The 17,771-nt window shown below is 50.2% G+C and overlaps 1 protein-coding gene across 4 annotated transcripts; it reads right to left on the reverse strand.

Moving 5' to 3' along the window:
* Positions 1-6,906: 6,906 nt before the first annotated feature.
* On the reverse strand, positions 6,907-16,985 carry ASB10 (ankyrin repeat and SOCS box containing 10). 4 transcript variants are annotated; one of them, XM_023922103.2, is made up of 6 exons: positions 16,004-16,985; positions 15,695-15,912; positions 11,341-11,608; positions 10,338-10,842; positions 7,800-7,913; positions 6,907-7,555 (listed from the first exon to the last, which is right to left on the reverse strand). In XM_023922103.2, the coding sequence occupies exons 1-6, from the start codon at positions 16,105-16,107 to the stop codon at positions 7,370-7,372; spliced, it is 1,395 nt and encodes a 464-aa protein (XP_023777871.1). In that variant the 5' UTR covers positions 16,108-16,985; the 3' UTR covers positions 6,907-7,369. The 4 variants fall into 4 exon arrangements, 3 of the variants coding, with proteins under 3 accessions (XP_023777871.1, XP_086723939.1, XP_023777870.1); XR_002862309.2 differs by lacking the exons at positions 15,695-15,912; positions 16,004-16,985 and adding an exon at positions 12,697-13,093 and having other exon boundaries at positions 7,800-7,948; XM_086867813.1 differs by having other exon boundaries at positions 15,695-16,106.
* Positions 16,986-17,771: the final 786 nt, after the last annotated feature.

Consider the following 17,771-nt stretch of genomic DNA (forward strand, 5'->3'; position numbering starts at 1 on the left):
ACGTGGTCCCACAGGCTGTCCCTGTCTGCAAAGCTGCCCCATGGACTTCAGCTTCTGACAGCAAAACCTGTCTGCGTGTTCATGCCCGGGGAAGGCACTTCAGAGCTAAACTGAGCAGAGCCATAGCTAGAGCAATGAGAATCCAGGATCCTCATTAACAGTAGCAACAGCATTCCCAGGTGCAAGGGTTTGCTGTTGACAAGATCTCAGACCAGAAATTTTTGTTTCTGTAATCCTGGACAAAGTTCACATATTCCTTTCACATATTTCTTTGAGGATTGTTCCGCTTAGGACAGCCAAGCCCTCTCTCACTCCTGTGTTTGGATCCTGCTCAGGGAGAGTGATGTTAGCCAAATTCTTCAGATAATGTATGGGTCCTCTAAGGTACAGGGCTGGTACCTCTTGCATGCTGAGCCCAGAAGCAGCTCTCAAGTGTGCTGCTCTGCCCCAGGAGTTACATGAGCATGGCACTCCAGAACCTTTCATTCAGAAGGCATGCATCATCTGCAGGTCACTATATAGACGTACATCTCATGGCTCTGTGAGAGCCTATAAGCAAAGCTGGTGTTCTCAGAGTGCAGGATGGATTATGCAACACTGTGTACAATACAGGCTGGCACATGAACATTGCTTCTTCTGCTGGGAGCACAGTTCAGTCAAAGGCACCACTGAAAACAGCCTGACTCCACCACCTTTGTGCCCTCCCCTCAGGTATTTAGCCACACTGATGAGATCCCCTGGTGCCTTCCCATCTCCAGGCTGAACAGTGCCAGCTCCCTCAGCCTTTCCTCATAGGAGAGGTGCTCAGGTAATTTTCCCATGTTAAGTTATTGATATTTTGTCACTGCTCAGGTTTCTCCAGGTCTGTGAGGTGGCTTTTTTATGGGTCATTTCCTTCTCTTCTGACCATTCTTTCTATCTTCTGTGACCACTGCAAAGCTATACCAAACCTGCTTTTGTTGATACCTTTGCTGGTGATTCTTTTAGCAACCTGAAGCACCCACCCCTGGGAAGCAGCTGCAGGTGCCACTGATGACATGTGGCAATGAGCCAGAGAACAGAGCAGGGCTGACAGCCCAAAGAGCACCAGAGTGCAAAAGGGGTCTGCTCCCCCGGGATTCACCTGTGGAGCATCAGCATCTGCTGCAGCACCTCTGGATGGAAACAGAAGTGCAGGAAGGATTTGGAGTAGCGCCCATCAAGCAGGCCCCCAGCATGAGCCCAGCAAAGCTCTGCTCAGGGGGGGCTGTGTTGCTGGGGGGGGTCACAGCTTGGGGAGGACACTGAGGTTCCTACTGCCCCTTGCAGTGCCTCCTCAGGTTGTTGGGCAGCCCCTGAGGTGCTCTTGGGCTGGGGAAAGGATGGGTTTGCCTTTGTGGGTCACACGCAGCCCTGAGGTCCTTCAGAACTCCCGACCACTGTCCATCCCCCTCAAGTGAAATGTGCTTGGTGCTGCCAAACAGCTGAGATGCTAGAGCTAAAGCTTGTGAGAGAAGTTGTGTAAGAGCAAATATTTAAATAACTTACTAAAAGCAACATCCCCACTTATTTGAGAATGTCTTTTTCAGAAACCACTGCAGGCAGCACATTCAGAGCAAGGAAGCTGACAGAACCAGTACAGACCAGTGGGGTCAAAGTGAAGGAAACTCAGGTTAAGTCGGAGCTGTCAGTGAGGTGTGAATGGAGTTAGCAGTGCTGTAGAAGAGAAACTGGAACTTATCCTGGGGCCAAACACAGTCTCAGTGGTGACAGCAGCTTGTGGTAGCTCAGCCAAGGTTCATAGATCTGTAATTAATCAGCCTGGTCTCTTTGGGATTGGGCTTGGACCATGCAGATGAACCCTGCTCTGGGCTAGGACAGATCCCCATGTGATTTAAAAATAACCCCTGAGATAAGAAATCTACATCCACCATGAGAAACTGTTCTAAGATGCAGTTAACTAGAAGATTAATTGCCCTTGCTATTAAAAATGTCTCATTTCTAATATGCATTTGCCCAGCTTCAATGTCCAGCCTCTGGATCTGGTTTCACCTCCACTGGAAAGGCGTGACAGTGCTGAGCGAACCCTGCAGGGAGGTTGGGCAAGGAGGCACAGGAGAGTCCAGCAGTGGGTGTCAAGGGACAATGAAGGGGTCCCTGGCACTCTTTGGCAGGGGGCTCCTGCCCTGTGAGCCCTGGACTGGCACTCACACCCACACACAGGACTCCAAGGAGCAACCTTGGTGTGTCCAACACCCTCATCTCCACAAGTCCCACTGCCAGGAGCCACTGCAGCCCATCACCCACTCATGGTGCTACTCTGAACCCCTCTGTTCTCTCAAACTTCCTGAAACATCAACCCCAGAGCCAATGCCCCTGCAGCAGAGAACCCAGAGACCTGCAGGCACTGGGCACCTACCCCAGCTGTCTGTGTGCAACATTCTGCATAATGAAAACCAATAACTCAGTAAATATTTTTGCTCTGCATTTGAAACAACTATGTGCAATATTCATATTTTACAGTGGTAATGAAATACTTTCTATTCCATCAGTAATTAAGGAAGATGCTAAACTGTGTAAGTAACAATTTTTATAATGTGCAGGAGAAGAGCTTACATCCAAGAGTATTTAATTGGCTAATGAGTTCACAGAACGATTTATTTTTTTCTTTATAACAAGTCATGGCACACTGGGGAACTTAAGATTACTAGGGGGAAAAATACCAATGTCTTGCCAGTATTTAAATGTGTTCACATGGATATCCAAGAAACTACACAGCAGTTAGTTCAACATACCGCCCAAGCAATCACAGACAAGCAGTCAAAGGATGTCCTGGGCAAGTTAGTAAAAACTAAAACCCAATTTAATGTGGTTTGAAAGAGGTACTTTCAAATTATTTTATGTAAGTTTTTATAAGCCTACAAGTTTGATAGAGCTAATGAGAGAGATGGGCCATGCTTAGAAACCTGTAAGTCATTTGACTAAGTTCTGCATGGCATTCTAATAAGAAAAATTAGCTGTATGCTGCAGTTAATGTCCTCAGTATAAACAGATCCAAAAGAAATTGGTGACTGAGGAGACTTATGTTACAGAAGCATATGACAGGTGTATCTCTAGCTTTATTCTCTTCACATATCTATGCTACATGCTATTAGCAATCAGGGAGAAATAGAAAGCAATTGCTAATAAAATTATTGGAATGGATAAAAATGAATTTTTGGGATGATGAAAGTAACAGGTGGCACTTGCTCAAGACAACCTGATCTGGCTTGCTGGAAACATCAGGCTCATGAACAACCTGGTTGGTTACATTGAAGTGCAAGGTGCAATATATAAGAATAATGGGGCTTCACTTTAAAGTCAGGGATGGTATCATGGATGTAAGAAGTTTGGAAAACATTAGAGGTTGCAACATCTGCCGTTGGAGTCCAGACCACCTGACTGGAGGGCATCACTGCTCAGGCTTCCTCCTGGGCTGCACAACTGGTCAAATCACATCAAACATGAATCCAGGGCTCCTGAGCATTTGTGTGGATCTCAAGTCCAAAACAGAACAGCCCTCACACAATCACATCACAACCCCATTTTGAGTGCTGTGCACAGCTGTCCTCCCCCCATCTCAAGGGTGCACTGCAACAGGTAAAGGCCCAGGGAAACCACGTGTGTGGAGTCAGGGCTGGCTGACAGCTTCCACACAGGAACGGTACAGCTGAATGCAATTCCAGCCCAAGTAAGGAAAGAAATAGCACAGATCTGTATAGTTTTAAATTATGTGATGAAGAGAAATGGACAGTTGTTGTCCATATATTCTTACGTGGCATCAAATGAAACGTGACAGTGACAGCAGAAAAGTAAATAGAGTGAGGTGATCAACTCACTGTGCAATTCTTGTCTCCTTGCCACAAGGGCATCAGAGTGCCCAAAGACACACAGGTCCAAAAAGTGACTGGTCAAATTTATGGCAGAAAAAAAATAATGTCTCCACAGCCAAAAAATACAAAGATGCCATTTTGACTCAAAACTACCTAAGAAGAAGGTTGCAGCTCAGGGTGGGGACAGACATGCTGGGGAAGAGCTTTTCTCTATTTGCTTTGACTGGAAATACCTTACAGTTAACCCCCATTATGGCCTCTCACTGTTCTTTTACTGAGGAACAGGAAAAATCGAGTGAGAGTCAAGCAGTTGCTTGACACTGGGATGCCTGCAGAGAGTGCTGGTTGTCTGTCAGAAGGGGACACCAGGGATGGGCAGGGCTTTGGCTGCACAGGGAGGGTCAGCAGAACCCAGTGGCTGCAGCTGGGATGGAAACTTCGGTCTAGAACTGCAATGACTCTTTCCCAGTCATATCACTTGAATGGCTGCACTGGGAATGCAACAATGGACTCACATCTCTCCAACCAGTCCTAAGTGCATCTTGGCATGACTGCTCTGCTGACAAACCCAGGTGGATGCTGAAGCAGGAGCACCAACCTGTAGACATTCCCAACAAACCCGGGACACAGAAGCAACAAGCACCTGCCTGTGCCTGCAGCAGCTGATAAAAATACGCCAGAACCATGTGCCCCTGTGCTAACAGCCCCCAGCATCTGGTGTTCTCAGTGGAGACCTCAGCCCTCCCACTCAGGATGGTTACATTTCCCTGGCATAATTGTCCCCGCAAGTACATCCAATGCTGCATCAGGAATTTCCCTCTCAGAAACCTGAGAAAATAGCAAATCTTGTTAAATTTCTGGGATGTGCTCTGGAACATTACATCTTTTAAAATCTCTTTTTGTGAAAGTTTTTGAAAATCAATTGCTAATCAGTTAGCGTAACTGAGTTTAAGTCAGAGCATTTGCACTCAGCCTGCATCTTAGCTTGAACCTTTCTGATGGTTTCTATTTGCCCAAAGGCTGGAGTTCCCAGAAGATTTTCTGGTGAATTGGTGAGATTTGGTTCAGTTTTTTCCCCACCAGTTGCCTTGGTCATCTGTAAAATGTTCTCCCTTTTTCCTACCAGCCTCACATTCCTTGAAGACTGTTACTCAGTGGTATATCCTTATGCATAATGAAATGTGCCCTTTCAATTTTGGTAGGAGCACAGACAAGATTCAATTTCTGAAGATGTGTGGACAGGGATGGCCTGTTCCTTTCAGCCACCCACATGACCTCAGCCCTCCCAGGCACACTAGGATGCTCTGTCTGCAAATCTGGTGGCTCTGAGAGGGGCCCTGGAAACATACCTGCAGCCCCACTGTGGATCCTTAGGTGCAGCAGGTGCCTGTCTGGGCCACAACAGCTTCATCTAGGAAGGACTAGGATGTGCCAGAGCTCCATCTGCTCCTGCACTTGCAGAAACCAGGTCCTCTGGGTTCATCTCTTCCCACTGGAAGAGCTGGAGCTGCCCTCATCAGCCAGAGCAGCCTTAGAATTGGTAAAAGCAGCCAACAAGACCCTAAAACAGCTATAAGCCTTAACAGTTGCTAGTAACAACTAAAAATAAAGCAAACTATTAAATTCAACCTTTCCCTGTTTTAAGGATGCTGAGCATGCATTATGAGCATGCATTACTGAGCACAGGTTACTGCAGGCATAGGGACAGTGTTGGAGAGAAGAATGGCATCCCTGTCCCCGTGTGCTGCTCTGCAGGCTGCCTTCAGACCAGACACCAGGTCAGGGCTAAGGCAATCCCAGATGGTTCTGTCACTAAAAAGGACAGATCTTCCTGCTTCTGTTCCTCCTTCACTCATGGATGTCATGCGGCTAAAAATGAACTCTCTAAAGTTGTGATTAGACTTTGGAAACAAGATCACTGGCCCTGATCACATAAAGAGATCACCTGAGCAGACAAGCCAGTTCAGCCAGCAGGAAGGAGGTAACTTCAGACTCTGTTCCTATACTGGTGCAAGGGAAATGCACTGCTGATCCATGGTGAGAGGGCAGGCCACCATCCATGGATTTTAAAAACTTTGGCTCCTCTGTACACTTCATCCCAGTTTTGCAGATCGTTGTGGTCACTTTGAGCCAATACCTCACCTCCCTGTCCCTGCATGTCATAAAACACATAGTTAAACCTTCCTGAGAGATAACGTCTCTATACTGCAACAGTTCCTACACAAAGGCAGGCACAAGTGCTTTCCAGGCACCTTGTGTGCACCTGCACCACACCAACACATCCCTCTCGTACCCTGTTAGCATTCCAGCTGTGGCACATCAGCAGTGGAGGCACACTGGGGACAGCATGATCAACCTCTCAGTGTGATTTTCAGCTCACCTCCTCAGAGCAGCAGGGCATGACAATAATTGAGGACACAGAGCTGTGGCCCGTGTGCCCAGAGAGGCAGGAACAGACAGCACCATTGGGTCTGTCTTCAGAGCTGCATGTTGCACATTCCTACTGTTGGCATGGCCGTGAAGAGAAGCCAGGCAGAACAAGTGCAGCAAGAGGAGGGACTCAAGCTGCTGACCTGGGTACCTCTGCCAGCCACAGCTGTGGTGCCCAAGATACTCCCTGAGCCAGAAGCAGCAATGGAGTTTGCTTACAGCAGATCTTTAAAGGATGGATAGTGCTTCCTTTGCTTTATAACTGTGTCTTGAAGTCACAAGATAAAACATTTCCCTTTACCTTGTCAAGGGTGTGGTGCAGCCCAGGCCACAGTGTGACCCTACACAGTGCTCTGGGTGCTGGTTACTCTCTGCCCAGGGGAGCAGCATTCTCAGGACACACATTCCTCCTCACCCAGCAGCGAGGTACAGCCATCCTGTCCCAGGCTCCTGAGCCAGATAACACAGACATTTTACCTTCATGAAAGGGGTTTGATTGGAACACCTACCACACATTTCCCTTGAGAAGCAGGTGGATGCACAGGTCTGAGTGCGTATCCCACCACCCATGGTGGGTGTGGTCTGTCAGGACAGTTTTCAAAGAAATGTAGAAGTCATGCTCAGGTAAGTATAAAGAGAACAGGATTTATTCTAAACACCTTTGGGTACAGACTAAGCAACTTTACTAAAGACAGCATCACAGCAATCACCCAGTGTACCAGTGCTGCCTAGTACAGGCTAGAGTATTTGGATTTGGGAGAGGGAAACTGATATCCTACTACTAAGCCTGCGATCCATGCAGTGTCATTGCTCCTTGTACCACAACATGCCCTAATTCCCATACCTCCTTTTGTTGGCCTGGAGTCTGTCTGGATTAGTATGAACAAACAGAATGCTCCAAAACAGGTGCATGGCGCAGAGTACAAGGCTGGCTGGGACTGGGACACAGCAACAGGCTTGGCACAGGGAGCTGGTGTGGCCAGGCAGGAGTGGGGTGAGGGGAAGGCGGTAGTTGGGAAAGCACAGACTGCATTGGCAGGGGTGGAACACCTGCACAGAGAGGCACAGCAGGACTGGAACTGCCACCCCTAGTAGAGAACGTCCTCAAAGCCGAGCAGCAGGAACTGGTGCAGGGCACTTGGCAGATGTAGCTGGGACAGGACCAGAAGCAGCCGGCCTTCCAGGAGGATCCTGAGAGTGCAGCGAGCCAGGTGCTGCAAGGAGCGAGGTCTGTGTCCCAGCGAGAAAAGCGACTGGTAGAAACATGGGTATTTCTACAGAGAGAAGAAAGGACCAGAGGCATGCAAAACTGAAGATATCACCCTGGGACAAGAGGTAGAACCAGACATGCACTTGCCTCACTATGGAGCATCCTCCCTGTTCCCAACAGCACCATCCCTGCGTCCTGCAACCCTGCATGGCCAGCCCCAGCTCCACCCAACCCTCTCCAGGCCCAGATACCACAGCAACCCATCAGAACCCGGACATGTGTTCTGCAGCCAGCATTTGTTCCCTTACCTGTACAACCTCTACTGGAACTGCTTCCACCCAGTCCTCAGAGACACGCACGTGGGTGTAGCTGTTCACCAGGACCTCGATGACACGCGGGCAGGTGTGGCAGTACCGCAGCACCTGGCCAGGGAGAGAGTCACGCCTTGAGAGGCCACCTGGAACAGAGGCTAGACAGTGTTAAAGGAATAAAGTAGGTATTTATTAAAAAGGTCTTCAAAGGATACACCTTGGGCAATACAAGAGCCTAGCTGAGGCTACACCCAGGATGGATGACAGGTCACAAGTCTTCACACTTTTATCAGTTTTGGTCCATTTACATATTAGGGTAAATTGTCCAATTACAGCTTCAGGTTATGAAGTCACATCCTCCAGTTTGCTCTACTCAATTTGCTGCTCTTTGTACTTTTTGGGCCTGAAGCTGCTATGGTATCCTTGGTTCTCGGGCTGGAGAAGGATTGTTGTGTCTGACTGAGCTGTGAGGAGAACTCACTAGAACTTTCTATGAAGTTCAGAGTTATATATCAATGCAGTACAGAATCTGGAAAATATGTATTGATGTACAAAACACTCACTCGCGGTGAGAGACTTCTCCAGGGTCAAGCTGTTCAGGTAGAAGCGATTTATTATATGGGTAAAGGGAGGAAAAGCCCCGTGTCCGCCACCAGCCTCGGCCTACATGTGGCCAGGGAGGAGAGAGCAAGAGAAGGGAGGGAGGTTAAAGAGAGAGGGAGGAAAATAAGAGCAAGGGAGTCTCCCTAAGCAAGGGAGGCTTAAGGGAGAGGGGGGAACAAGAGAGGAGAAAGAGGGAACACAAGAGAGTGGGGAGAATACAAGACAGCAAAGTTCCTGTTACAATCCAATACATCTTTTTCTATAGTGAATATTCTAATTCCCAGTAACCAATCACTACGAGACACACCCACTAGAAATTTACATATACCCTATAAGAACTACTATATTACCATACAGCGTTACATTTCAGACTCTGAAAGCTTTACAAATTCTTCTCTTGCTGTTTGACCTTTGGATTCTCTATCTGCAGGACATTGTTTCACCAACAGGGATTCTCCTTTAGCTGGCAAGGCTATTGTTCTTTGGATATTTATTAACTTAGTATCCCATGACTCAGAGCTAGCTCTCATTTCTACTTCGATTCTAGGCTTCATATTTTGGAATCTTTTGCTAAACAATCACATTCATAAGGTTTCCCTTTTTCATCCTTCCCAACAAATATGAAAGCTAAAACTTAAGGCATCAAGAGCAGGTGATCAGCATCATTGGGTAAAATCCTGGAAGCCCCACTGTCACCTCCTAAAGTACTGCTCAATCCAGATGTGGTGAATCTGGTGAACTCTTGTTCTTCCCTCATGCTGACCCAGCAGAGGAAAACCACTGCAAGTAGGAAGCACCAAGCATCCCTCCTTGCAAAGAGGAGGACAGAGGCATCACTCAACATGCACAGCATGGCTACCTTCAGCACAACCGGGACCCCACAGTCTCTCCTCAGACACAGGGGCCATCGTACATGGCTGGGATGATGATCTCCATCAGCTTCACTGCTGCAAGTAGCTCATAAACACCAACACTCTGCTTTACACCAGGCTCCTTTCCCTCACATTTCAGCAGTCAGAGCGTGAGCTGCTCCAGGACAGGGACTGGCACTCGTTTTGTGATCAGCCAGAGCACAGTACACCATGCCTCTGTTGAGGGCCACACCAGGGTCTCAGGGATACAGGATCGTGCCTGTTTGGTGCAGGGCTGCAGAGACATCTGCAGTGCTCTGCCCATGTCCAGGGCGGCACAGAGCCCCAGAAGGCTTCACAAGTATTTGTACAACACCTCTGGTGTGTCCCACATTTGTGTAGGTGCAGGTGACACACCAATGCCACGCACCTAGCAACAGCGCAGCCTTTGGAGCACGCCCCACCCAGGCAAAGCTGCACAGAGGCAGATTTCCCTCGCTCGGGGCTGCCACTCCCCATGGCCCAGGCCAGCAGTAGCTGTCAGAGTCTATTCTGGCTCTACCAGTGATCCTCATTATCTGGCGTTAATAGGAGATTAATTAGTGTTAATTGTTGATTTTCCTGTATTTTCCCAAAGGGGAGAGCAATCTGCTGATCTCCGGGCTGGGTAATTATTGCACTGCTCAGAAATTAAGACAGGAAATTAACCCTTTGTTTGCTGGTGTCTTGCAGAGACAGCAGGAGCTGGAGGGTGTGCCCCTGAGAAGAAACATCTTCAGAGGAAAAGGACCAACACTTTCCAAAGCAAGCAATTATGGAAGCTGGGTTAATACTGTCCACACAGCTAAGCAGACAGAAGCAGAAGAGTCCTACAGCAAAACACACCTCAGGAGAAAACATCAGGGATTCCCACACCAATAATGCCAGTTCTCCCTTCTCAGGCCCTGGGCAGAGCAGGGCAGGACAGTGAACAGGCTGCCATGGAACAAGCCCTGCTGTGACAGGAGGGCCCACGGGGGTCCTGATGTTGTTCACAGCTTTCCCCTCCCACCACACTCCTGGTACCACTAGAGCCCATCACCTTGAGGAGGGAGCCCGGCCAGATGCGGACGGCTCCGTGGTTGAGCAGCGCTCGCACCACAAGCTCCGGGCGATGCTCCAGCTTGTAGGCAGCTACCTGCAGGATGTTGTGCAGGGCCGTGTTGCCACCGTAGTTCATGACATTGACATTAGCACCCCGGGCCAGCAGTAACTCTGCAATTTGAGCATTGGCATTCTTGCAGGCCAGGTGAAGCGGGTGCTGCCGGTCCCGGTCTGCAGTGTTGATACTGGCACCGCTCTCCACCAGCAGCTGGCAGACCCGGTAGTAGCGGTCCATGTCCTGGGGCTGATGGTGCTGAGCACAGGCAGCATTCAGTGGTGTTTGCCCCTCCTTGTTCTTGACCTCCAATTCAGCCCCGTGGTGCAGAAGCAGCTGGACATGCTCTGCCAGGCCGTGCCGTGATGCCACGTGAAGTGCTGTGTCGTTCTCCTCCTCCGTCTGACTGTTCACACTGGCACCATGCTGCAGCAGCTGTCGGACACACCTGTGTGGGCCAAGGTGACTTGCTGACCATTTCTCATCTCCGCCTCCCATCCTACCTCCCAGCCCCCACATCTGCACCAGCCCACAGCTTTTCCCCAGAGTCCAAAAATCCCTGCTCCTCATGCCCTGGAGCAGTGGTTTTAAGCCAGGATGACTGGTGAGCAGAGATACAGTCACCCTAATTTCAGCTAACTCTGCACAGACCTCTTAGAATGTTGCACCTGCTGCCTGCTTGCATACACAGTGGATCTGCACAGGAACACCACACCCTGAGCGTTCCAGTGTGACCACTGGCTCCTCAGCTGCATCTGCTAAGGGCATGAGCTTGCAGTCACCCATTTGACCTCAGAGACGATCCTGGTCCAGGAGCAGGCACCAAGGCCACCCCTATTCTGCACCCACCAACCCACCTTCAGGGATGAGGAGGGACCCCTCCTACATGAGATTAGGCTTGAAGGGAAGGGAGGTTTGCTGTGCCCCCACCCCAAGCAGGACTCACTCAATGGAGTCAGAGCTCTTGCAGAGGTGCAGGGGCCTGTAGCCATCCTCGGAGACAGCCTCAGGATCAGCCCCAGAGCTGAGCAGCAGGCGCACGCAGTCAGTGCTGGCAGCTGCACAAGCCTCGTGCAGGGCTGTCTTGCCCCCCGGAGCAAAGTCCACGGCAGCACCGCGGAGCAGCAGGAGCCGCAGGCAGTCGGTGTAGCCACGGCTGGCCGTGATGTGCAGAGGTGTGGTGAGCTCCTGCTGATAGCTCAGTGACCACAGTCCTGCAGGGAAACAGAGGTCAGAGAACCAACTGCAGTCCCAGTGCACAAAGACCTGCCCTTTTCCTTGAAGTACCTCATGCACATCACCCAGAGAGACTTGTGTTTCCCCTCAAGGGATTTCAAGTCCCTTCCCTGCAAGATCCCGGCATTTGGACGGGCCCAGCAAAGGCAGAGATCCCTGGAAGGCTCTCAGGTCACACAGCCATGCAAACAGGGAGCTCCAGGGAGCAGCAGCCCACAGGCTGTTCTGGGCAGAGTGCCCTTCGCCTGTGGCTCAGGCGAGTACATGGGGGTTTCTGTTGTTGGGAGCGCAGTGGATGAAGGGTCTGGGGTGCAAGCAAGGCTGATGGCAGGGAGATGGCTGGGCCAAACACTATGTGTGAAGCCCTACAAATACAAGGAACCAGGCAGTAAGAGGTGTCAGAGCTGGCTGCCACACACAGCAGACTCAAACAAGCCCTGAGCAGGGTGCAGACAACAAGCTACAGCAGAGATGGACATCTAGGGCCTAGGAGAGAGCAAGGGACTGAAATGTGCCAACTCTCAAAGATGCTGCCACAGCACAAACCATTGCTGCTGCTGGTGTAATTTGCTGGCTAACAGCCTGCAGATGCTACAGGAAAAAAGTTCCTTAAACTGTGCTGCTTGCTGCCTACCCCGAGTGAGCTGGAGGACATCCCAGGCTGCATGGCATGTTCCACACTATATCCTCTCAGCTCCTTCTTGCAGAGGCAGTATATGGTCGTCTGTGTTTTCCAGATGGGGCCAGGCTCAAACTGAACCATCTCAAAGATCTAAATCGTGTTGTGACAGTCTGGCACAAGCCACAGTGGGAGCCGGCAGCGCGGTGCAGGCCACACACAGAGCAGGTCCCAAGCATTTAAGACAATCCCTGTGAGAGGGACTGGGTTTTCTGGATGCACCCTGTGCTCTCAGAAACAAGAACCCCCTTCCGCAAGGAACACAGAAGAACCTGACCACATCCCCATTCTCTTGTTGCCACAAGCAGCACCTGTAACACACAACCCCAGCCACAGCCATGCCCCACAGCACACACCACGGCTGAGCCCCACGTATGCTCCCCTTACTCAGCCCGCGGGGGTTGAAGCGGTAGTTCTTCCACTCTTCCAGGTCACTGGTGTCAAACAAAGCATTGGGGCTCAGGTTGTTGTGAGGATCTCTGAGGATCTCGGCTACGGTCCCCTGATCCCCAGCCAGCAGGGCCTGCCAGAACACCTGGGCAGGGCCATCCGCCTGCTGCGTGCGGATGGGCTGCTGCCTCTCCTCTCTTCTGCCTGTGATGCTGCCCATAACAACCAACCAGACCTGCCTCAGAGAGCAGGGCAGGACCTGCTGGTGCACCCCAGCCAGGCTCTGAGGCACAGCCCCACCAACAGCCTGTGTTTGGGCCGAGGGTCTGCCTGCCAGCCCAGGGTGTCCCACAGGGCGGGGGAACATGTCACACCCCACTCTTTGGCTCAGGCTGGGCACAACTCAAGTTTCAGCTGTTCTATTCTGGGAAACCTTGTGACCAAGCACTGGGGCCAAGAGGCTGATAAAGGCTCTCCACTCAGGCAGCAGTACCTTAGCAGTGCCCTGTTGCGAAGGGAAAATCCTCAGGAAGGGCAGGGGAGCTTGAAGGGTAGAAATGGGGACAGGACATCACTAAGACAACAGGGAGGGAAATGGTTTCATGCCTACTCAGCATGTTGTCCAGCGCTGCCCAGACCACAACAGCATGACCCCAGAAGCTCCACACACATCTCCAAGCCTTTGTTCACCCCTTGGCTCCACACATGTCTCCAGCACTGCACACCCATTTACCAGTTGCACCAGAGCCATTGGCACTAGGAAGGTTTTTAAACAAGGTATAGGACAGCTCTTTTTAATTAAAGCCAAAGAAATGGCAGAAATAGGTACAAGTATGAGAAAAATGATGTAATTATCCTTTAGATCCTCCCCACTTCCTTCTTTTTGATATCCAGCCTTGCACAAAGCCCCTGCACAGCTTTAGTGTTCCCTTTCAGTCCTCAGACACTGTCCTGACTCAGTTGCTCACTGCAGTCCTGTCACCTGAGATGGTGCTTTCCTCTGACCCCCACGGGCTGCACACAGCCAGCCTGCCCACCTCAGGCACAGAGGAGCATGCCCTGCTCACGTGGCATTAACACTGTGTACAGATTGTTCACACCCTGTGATCCAGAGAACATGTCAAACTGCATGGAAGGCTAGTAGAGTGCAGTCTAATTTTGTGTCACAGAACTACTCAGATCGCACAGCTGAACACCAGTTAAGGGACCCCTAGACCACCAAACAACAATCACCAGGGGACCAGAGCAGAGTGTAAGACAGGGAACTTTACCCTTCCCAGTAATGAAAATAAATGAGCAAGTCCTATGAAGACAGTATCCAGTTTGCTCTGTCTGTGCAGACTTCAGCTTATCTAACTAAAATGTAGCCTGCAAAAGGGCAAAAAAAGGGAAGCCCTTGGCAGATGTTTTCACCTGATGTGACCCTCTATTTGCCCAAGGATATAAGCAGGTATCCCATGAGAGCTTGAGGTTCCCAGGCATGCACCAGGAAGGCAGAAAGCTGTGTAAGTGTCAGTGACTTCAGGCAGTTTACAGGTCATCTGGGCACCTTGAAATACCCAACGAGGTGATCTGGGAAAGACAAGGTCACTAGAACCTACTACTGTTAAGGTTACTGAGTCAGTTCTAGGAATCTGTCCTTACACAGTCAGTGAGATACAGAGACAAGCCTTGGATAGCATGAAGGTTTGTTTTGTTTTTTGTTCTGTATTCTTATCTGATAAACTTGGCAGCACATTTTTGCTCTGTGCTTGATGAATGATCTTGTTTAGTTGGGTTTTTCATGTCTTGGAAATTTGTTGATTAGAGAAATCTCTGCATGAGGTTGTTTTACCTTGTCTGCTCCATTTTCTCTGGGGCACAAACCTTTACAAGCAGAGAAACTGGCTGCTCCAGTGTCTGCCAGTTTAGCATAAGACAGGAGTTGTAACACCCAATTCATATTTTACTGACAAAAAGTCTCAGTTACACAAAGGGTAATTCCTTTAGTGATTTCTTTCTTAAGTAGACAGTAACAATTCAAAGCCTGGGTTATACAAATCCTGCAACTCAGGAAATAATCTTCACCACTCACAAGTAGCAGGATGTGCATCTGCAAGCCCACACACCCTGTTTGTCTCTTGCTGGAATGGATCCCCACAAGACACTGTTGTCTGACTAAGCACTAGGACACTTGGCCTGCTCATCTGGGAAAGCAGTTTCCTCAACAGCTCTTCCATTCTGGTGTGGGTGGCTTTTGCCACCAGCCCTCCTGTAGAGGAGGGTGGTACAGTTAAGAGCCTTCAGCACCTGATGCTCTTAAATTCTGGGAGACTGCCTGCACCACATCACTAATTGACAGCAGCGAGAACAAGGGCACATCCAGACTGCCCAGCACACCTCTCCCTTGAGCACACCAGCTGCATTGCTTACTGAGAAGCTCATAGATGATGTTGACCAGAAGCTGAGTAAAAGGGATCAGAGAGTGTGGAAGTATGTGTGGTAGCCCCAAAATGTGCCTGGACAAGGTACAGTGAGATGAACAGATGGAAAGAAACACCAAGAATGATCAGCTCCTGCCTCCTTACACTGAGGAAAGTTTGCTTCCACTACCTTTCTCATAGATTGGATTTCTACTCCCCTTGTCAGATCTATCTCACGGAGAAGAACAGCATTCTGATGCCTTTTCACCCACACACACCCCCCACCTCACACGTATTTCACATCCATGGCAGCAATCTCTAACAGGACAGTTCTGAGGATGTCAGGGGCCCTATTCTCATTATTTCCCAGTAGATCTGCCTCATGCCAGCTTGAGCAAGCCTGCTACTATTTGTTGTACACCCTTGGAAACTTCCTTCCTCACACTAAATCTGTTCTTCCAAGTCCTTCTTCCCTCACCCTTTTTCCACCGCTGGGGATTCCTTTCAACATTTTTCTCATGTGCTTAAGCCCTATCTTTGGACCCCATCCTGGGCATTTTCTATCCCCCCATGCCCCAGTCCCTCATACCCACCACGTTTACTGCTAGTCCAGCGCAGCACATCGCCCCTGGTCTCAATGATGAGATTGATGGCTGCACTCTTGGTGAAGTACTTCTGCACCATGGCCAGGTCTCCAGTGAAGAGTGCATTCTGGACCAGCAGATCCCGGCACTCCAGTGGCTCCAGGCGGCTCTGCTGGTATTCCCAGCTGTGTGGGCTCAGGCTGTGCTCACTGTGGTGGGACCTCACACTGTGAGAATACTTCCACTGAGCTGGCTGCAGCAAATGTTGGGTGGCAGAGCAGAGAGGACGGTGATGGCAGTCCATCACAGGTAACTAACCTGAGGAGTCTGAGCCACGCAGTAAAAGAGCTATTGCAGCAAAGAGTCTCTTGTTCAAGGGTTTCTCCTTTGCAGGTTGCTCCTGGATTCCAGCTCCCCTGCATCTGGCTGGGCTCAGACACAGTCCTGAATAACCTGGTATAAATAGCCTGGCTTGTCAGCTCCTCATTGCCACCTCCCAAGAGCTTGTTTTCAGCTGCTAGGTGCAATCACCAGCACAGACTAGGCTCAGGAGAGGGGTGGCAGGCAGCCTGGAAGAGCTCTCCTTGTGCTTGTTTGCTCTGCAAAGAGCCCCTGCTCCACATGGCATTCCCACTGGGAAAGAGGCAGAGCAAGGTGGGAGCAACCATGGCAGGGAGGTAGGTGGGTGAGGGAGAGCTTGGGTAAGACCTGGATCAGACTTGGTGTCAGAAGTCATAAAGGACTAAGGACAAGGCTCTTCCCCACAGGCAACTCCACAGGGATGAAAAGACCCTCACAAGTACTACACACTGCTCTGGGAATCAGCCCCACAGGGCTGGGCAGGATACAGAAGGACAGAGGTGAGCCCTGAGAAGAGCAGCTTGTACAACACAGGTTATCCTGTCACATTGCTCCCAAACTGTGATCAAGTTCCTTGTGGTGTGGCTGGAGGTGCTGGCCAAACAGGGAGCCAGACTTTGCTTGTGTTCCTTTTGGCAGCTGTTTCCAATGCAGAGAAAACAGTTACGCAAGAACCTTGAAGCTGAAGAACATCCATGAACCAGTCCCAGGATTGGGATCATGCCAAACATTCCTGTTGCCACAGCACAGATGCTCTGTGCCAGTGAGCACCTGCAGCATCCCACTGGTGCTGGACTGGGAGCACTTTGTTTTCCTGAAGGATGCAGTGGCTGTATCTCCAGCTCCACTGTGGAATCCACATCCAAGCTTCGCAGAGTCTTCTCCAGCCAGGCGAGGGGCTCAGAATTTGGGATCTTTGAGTACAGGAAGCCTAGACTCCCTAAGAGATGAGGAAAAGGAGAAACCAAGAACTCTCAGTTCCTCTCTAACCTGTCTTTACAATTCGTGCTGTTCCTACCACTGGAACCAATACCTTCATTCTCCCCCAGCTGTGGGCTTGGGAACAGAACTCCAGACTAAGCCCTTACACTCAGCACTGTTCATATACCCAAGGCCATCCAGGAAAGGCCCCTGGGAGGAACGCCCTGACTGCAGGTGTCCCCCACCCCATTACCCCCTGCATGCTGGCTGAGGGCAGGCAGTGTCTTCACACTCAGCATTTCACAGACCTGGGTCTGCTCCTGACTGTACCAGCTACCCTGGACATTTTCTCTCATTCCCACAGCTAACAACAACAACAAAAAAATCTCTCAAACCACTTCAAGCAAACCAACCAACCCAAAACTACAAACAAAAAACCCGACAACAACAACAAAAAAACCCCAAAAAACAAGAAAACAAACAAACACAAACAAAACCCAAACCCACAAAACACAAGCAGCCATCTTCAGCATCTCCAAGCCCACAGATACCAAGTAGGAAAGTCCACAGGGACATTGAGGGCACTGAGAGCCCTCAGCTGCAGGCAGAGAGAAGGGTGTCAGAGCCATCCATTTCCTATCCAGAAGAGCAGCCAGCTGGGTCACTGAGCAAGAGACAGAAATGTCAGAATCCAACATGTCCTTAAGTACACCTCGGGCTTTCATCCTCACCCCACTAATGTTTGGTCACAAGGTGGCACTGAGAAAAGCCACAGCTGGGACCCTGGCTAGGAGGGCCTGAACAT

The sequence above is a fragment of the Cyanistes caeruleus genome, chromosome 1 (assembly GCF_971803275.1).
Source record: "Cyanistes caeruleus chromosome 1, bCyaCae1.hap1.1, whole genome shotgun sequence".
In the NCBI taxonomy this organism is placed as follows: Eukaryota; Metazoa; Chordata; class Aves; order Passeriformes; family Paridae; genus Cyanistes; species Cyanistes caeruleus.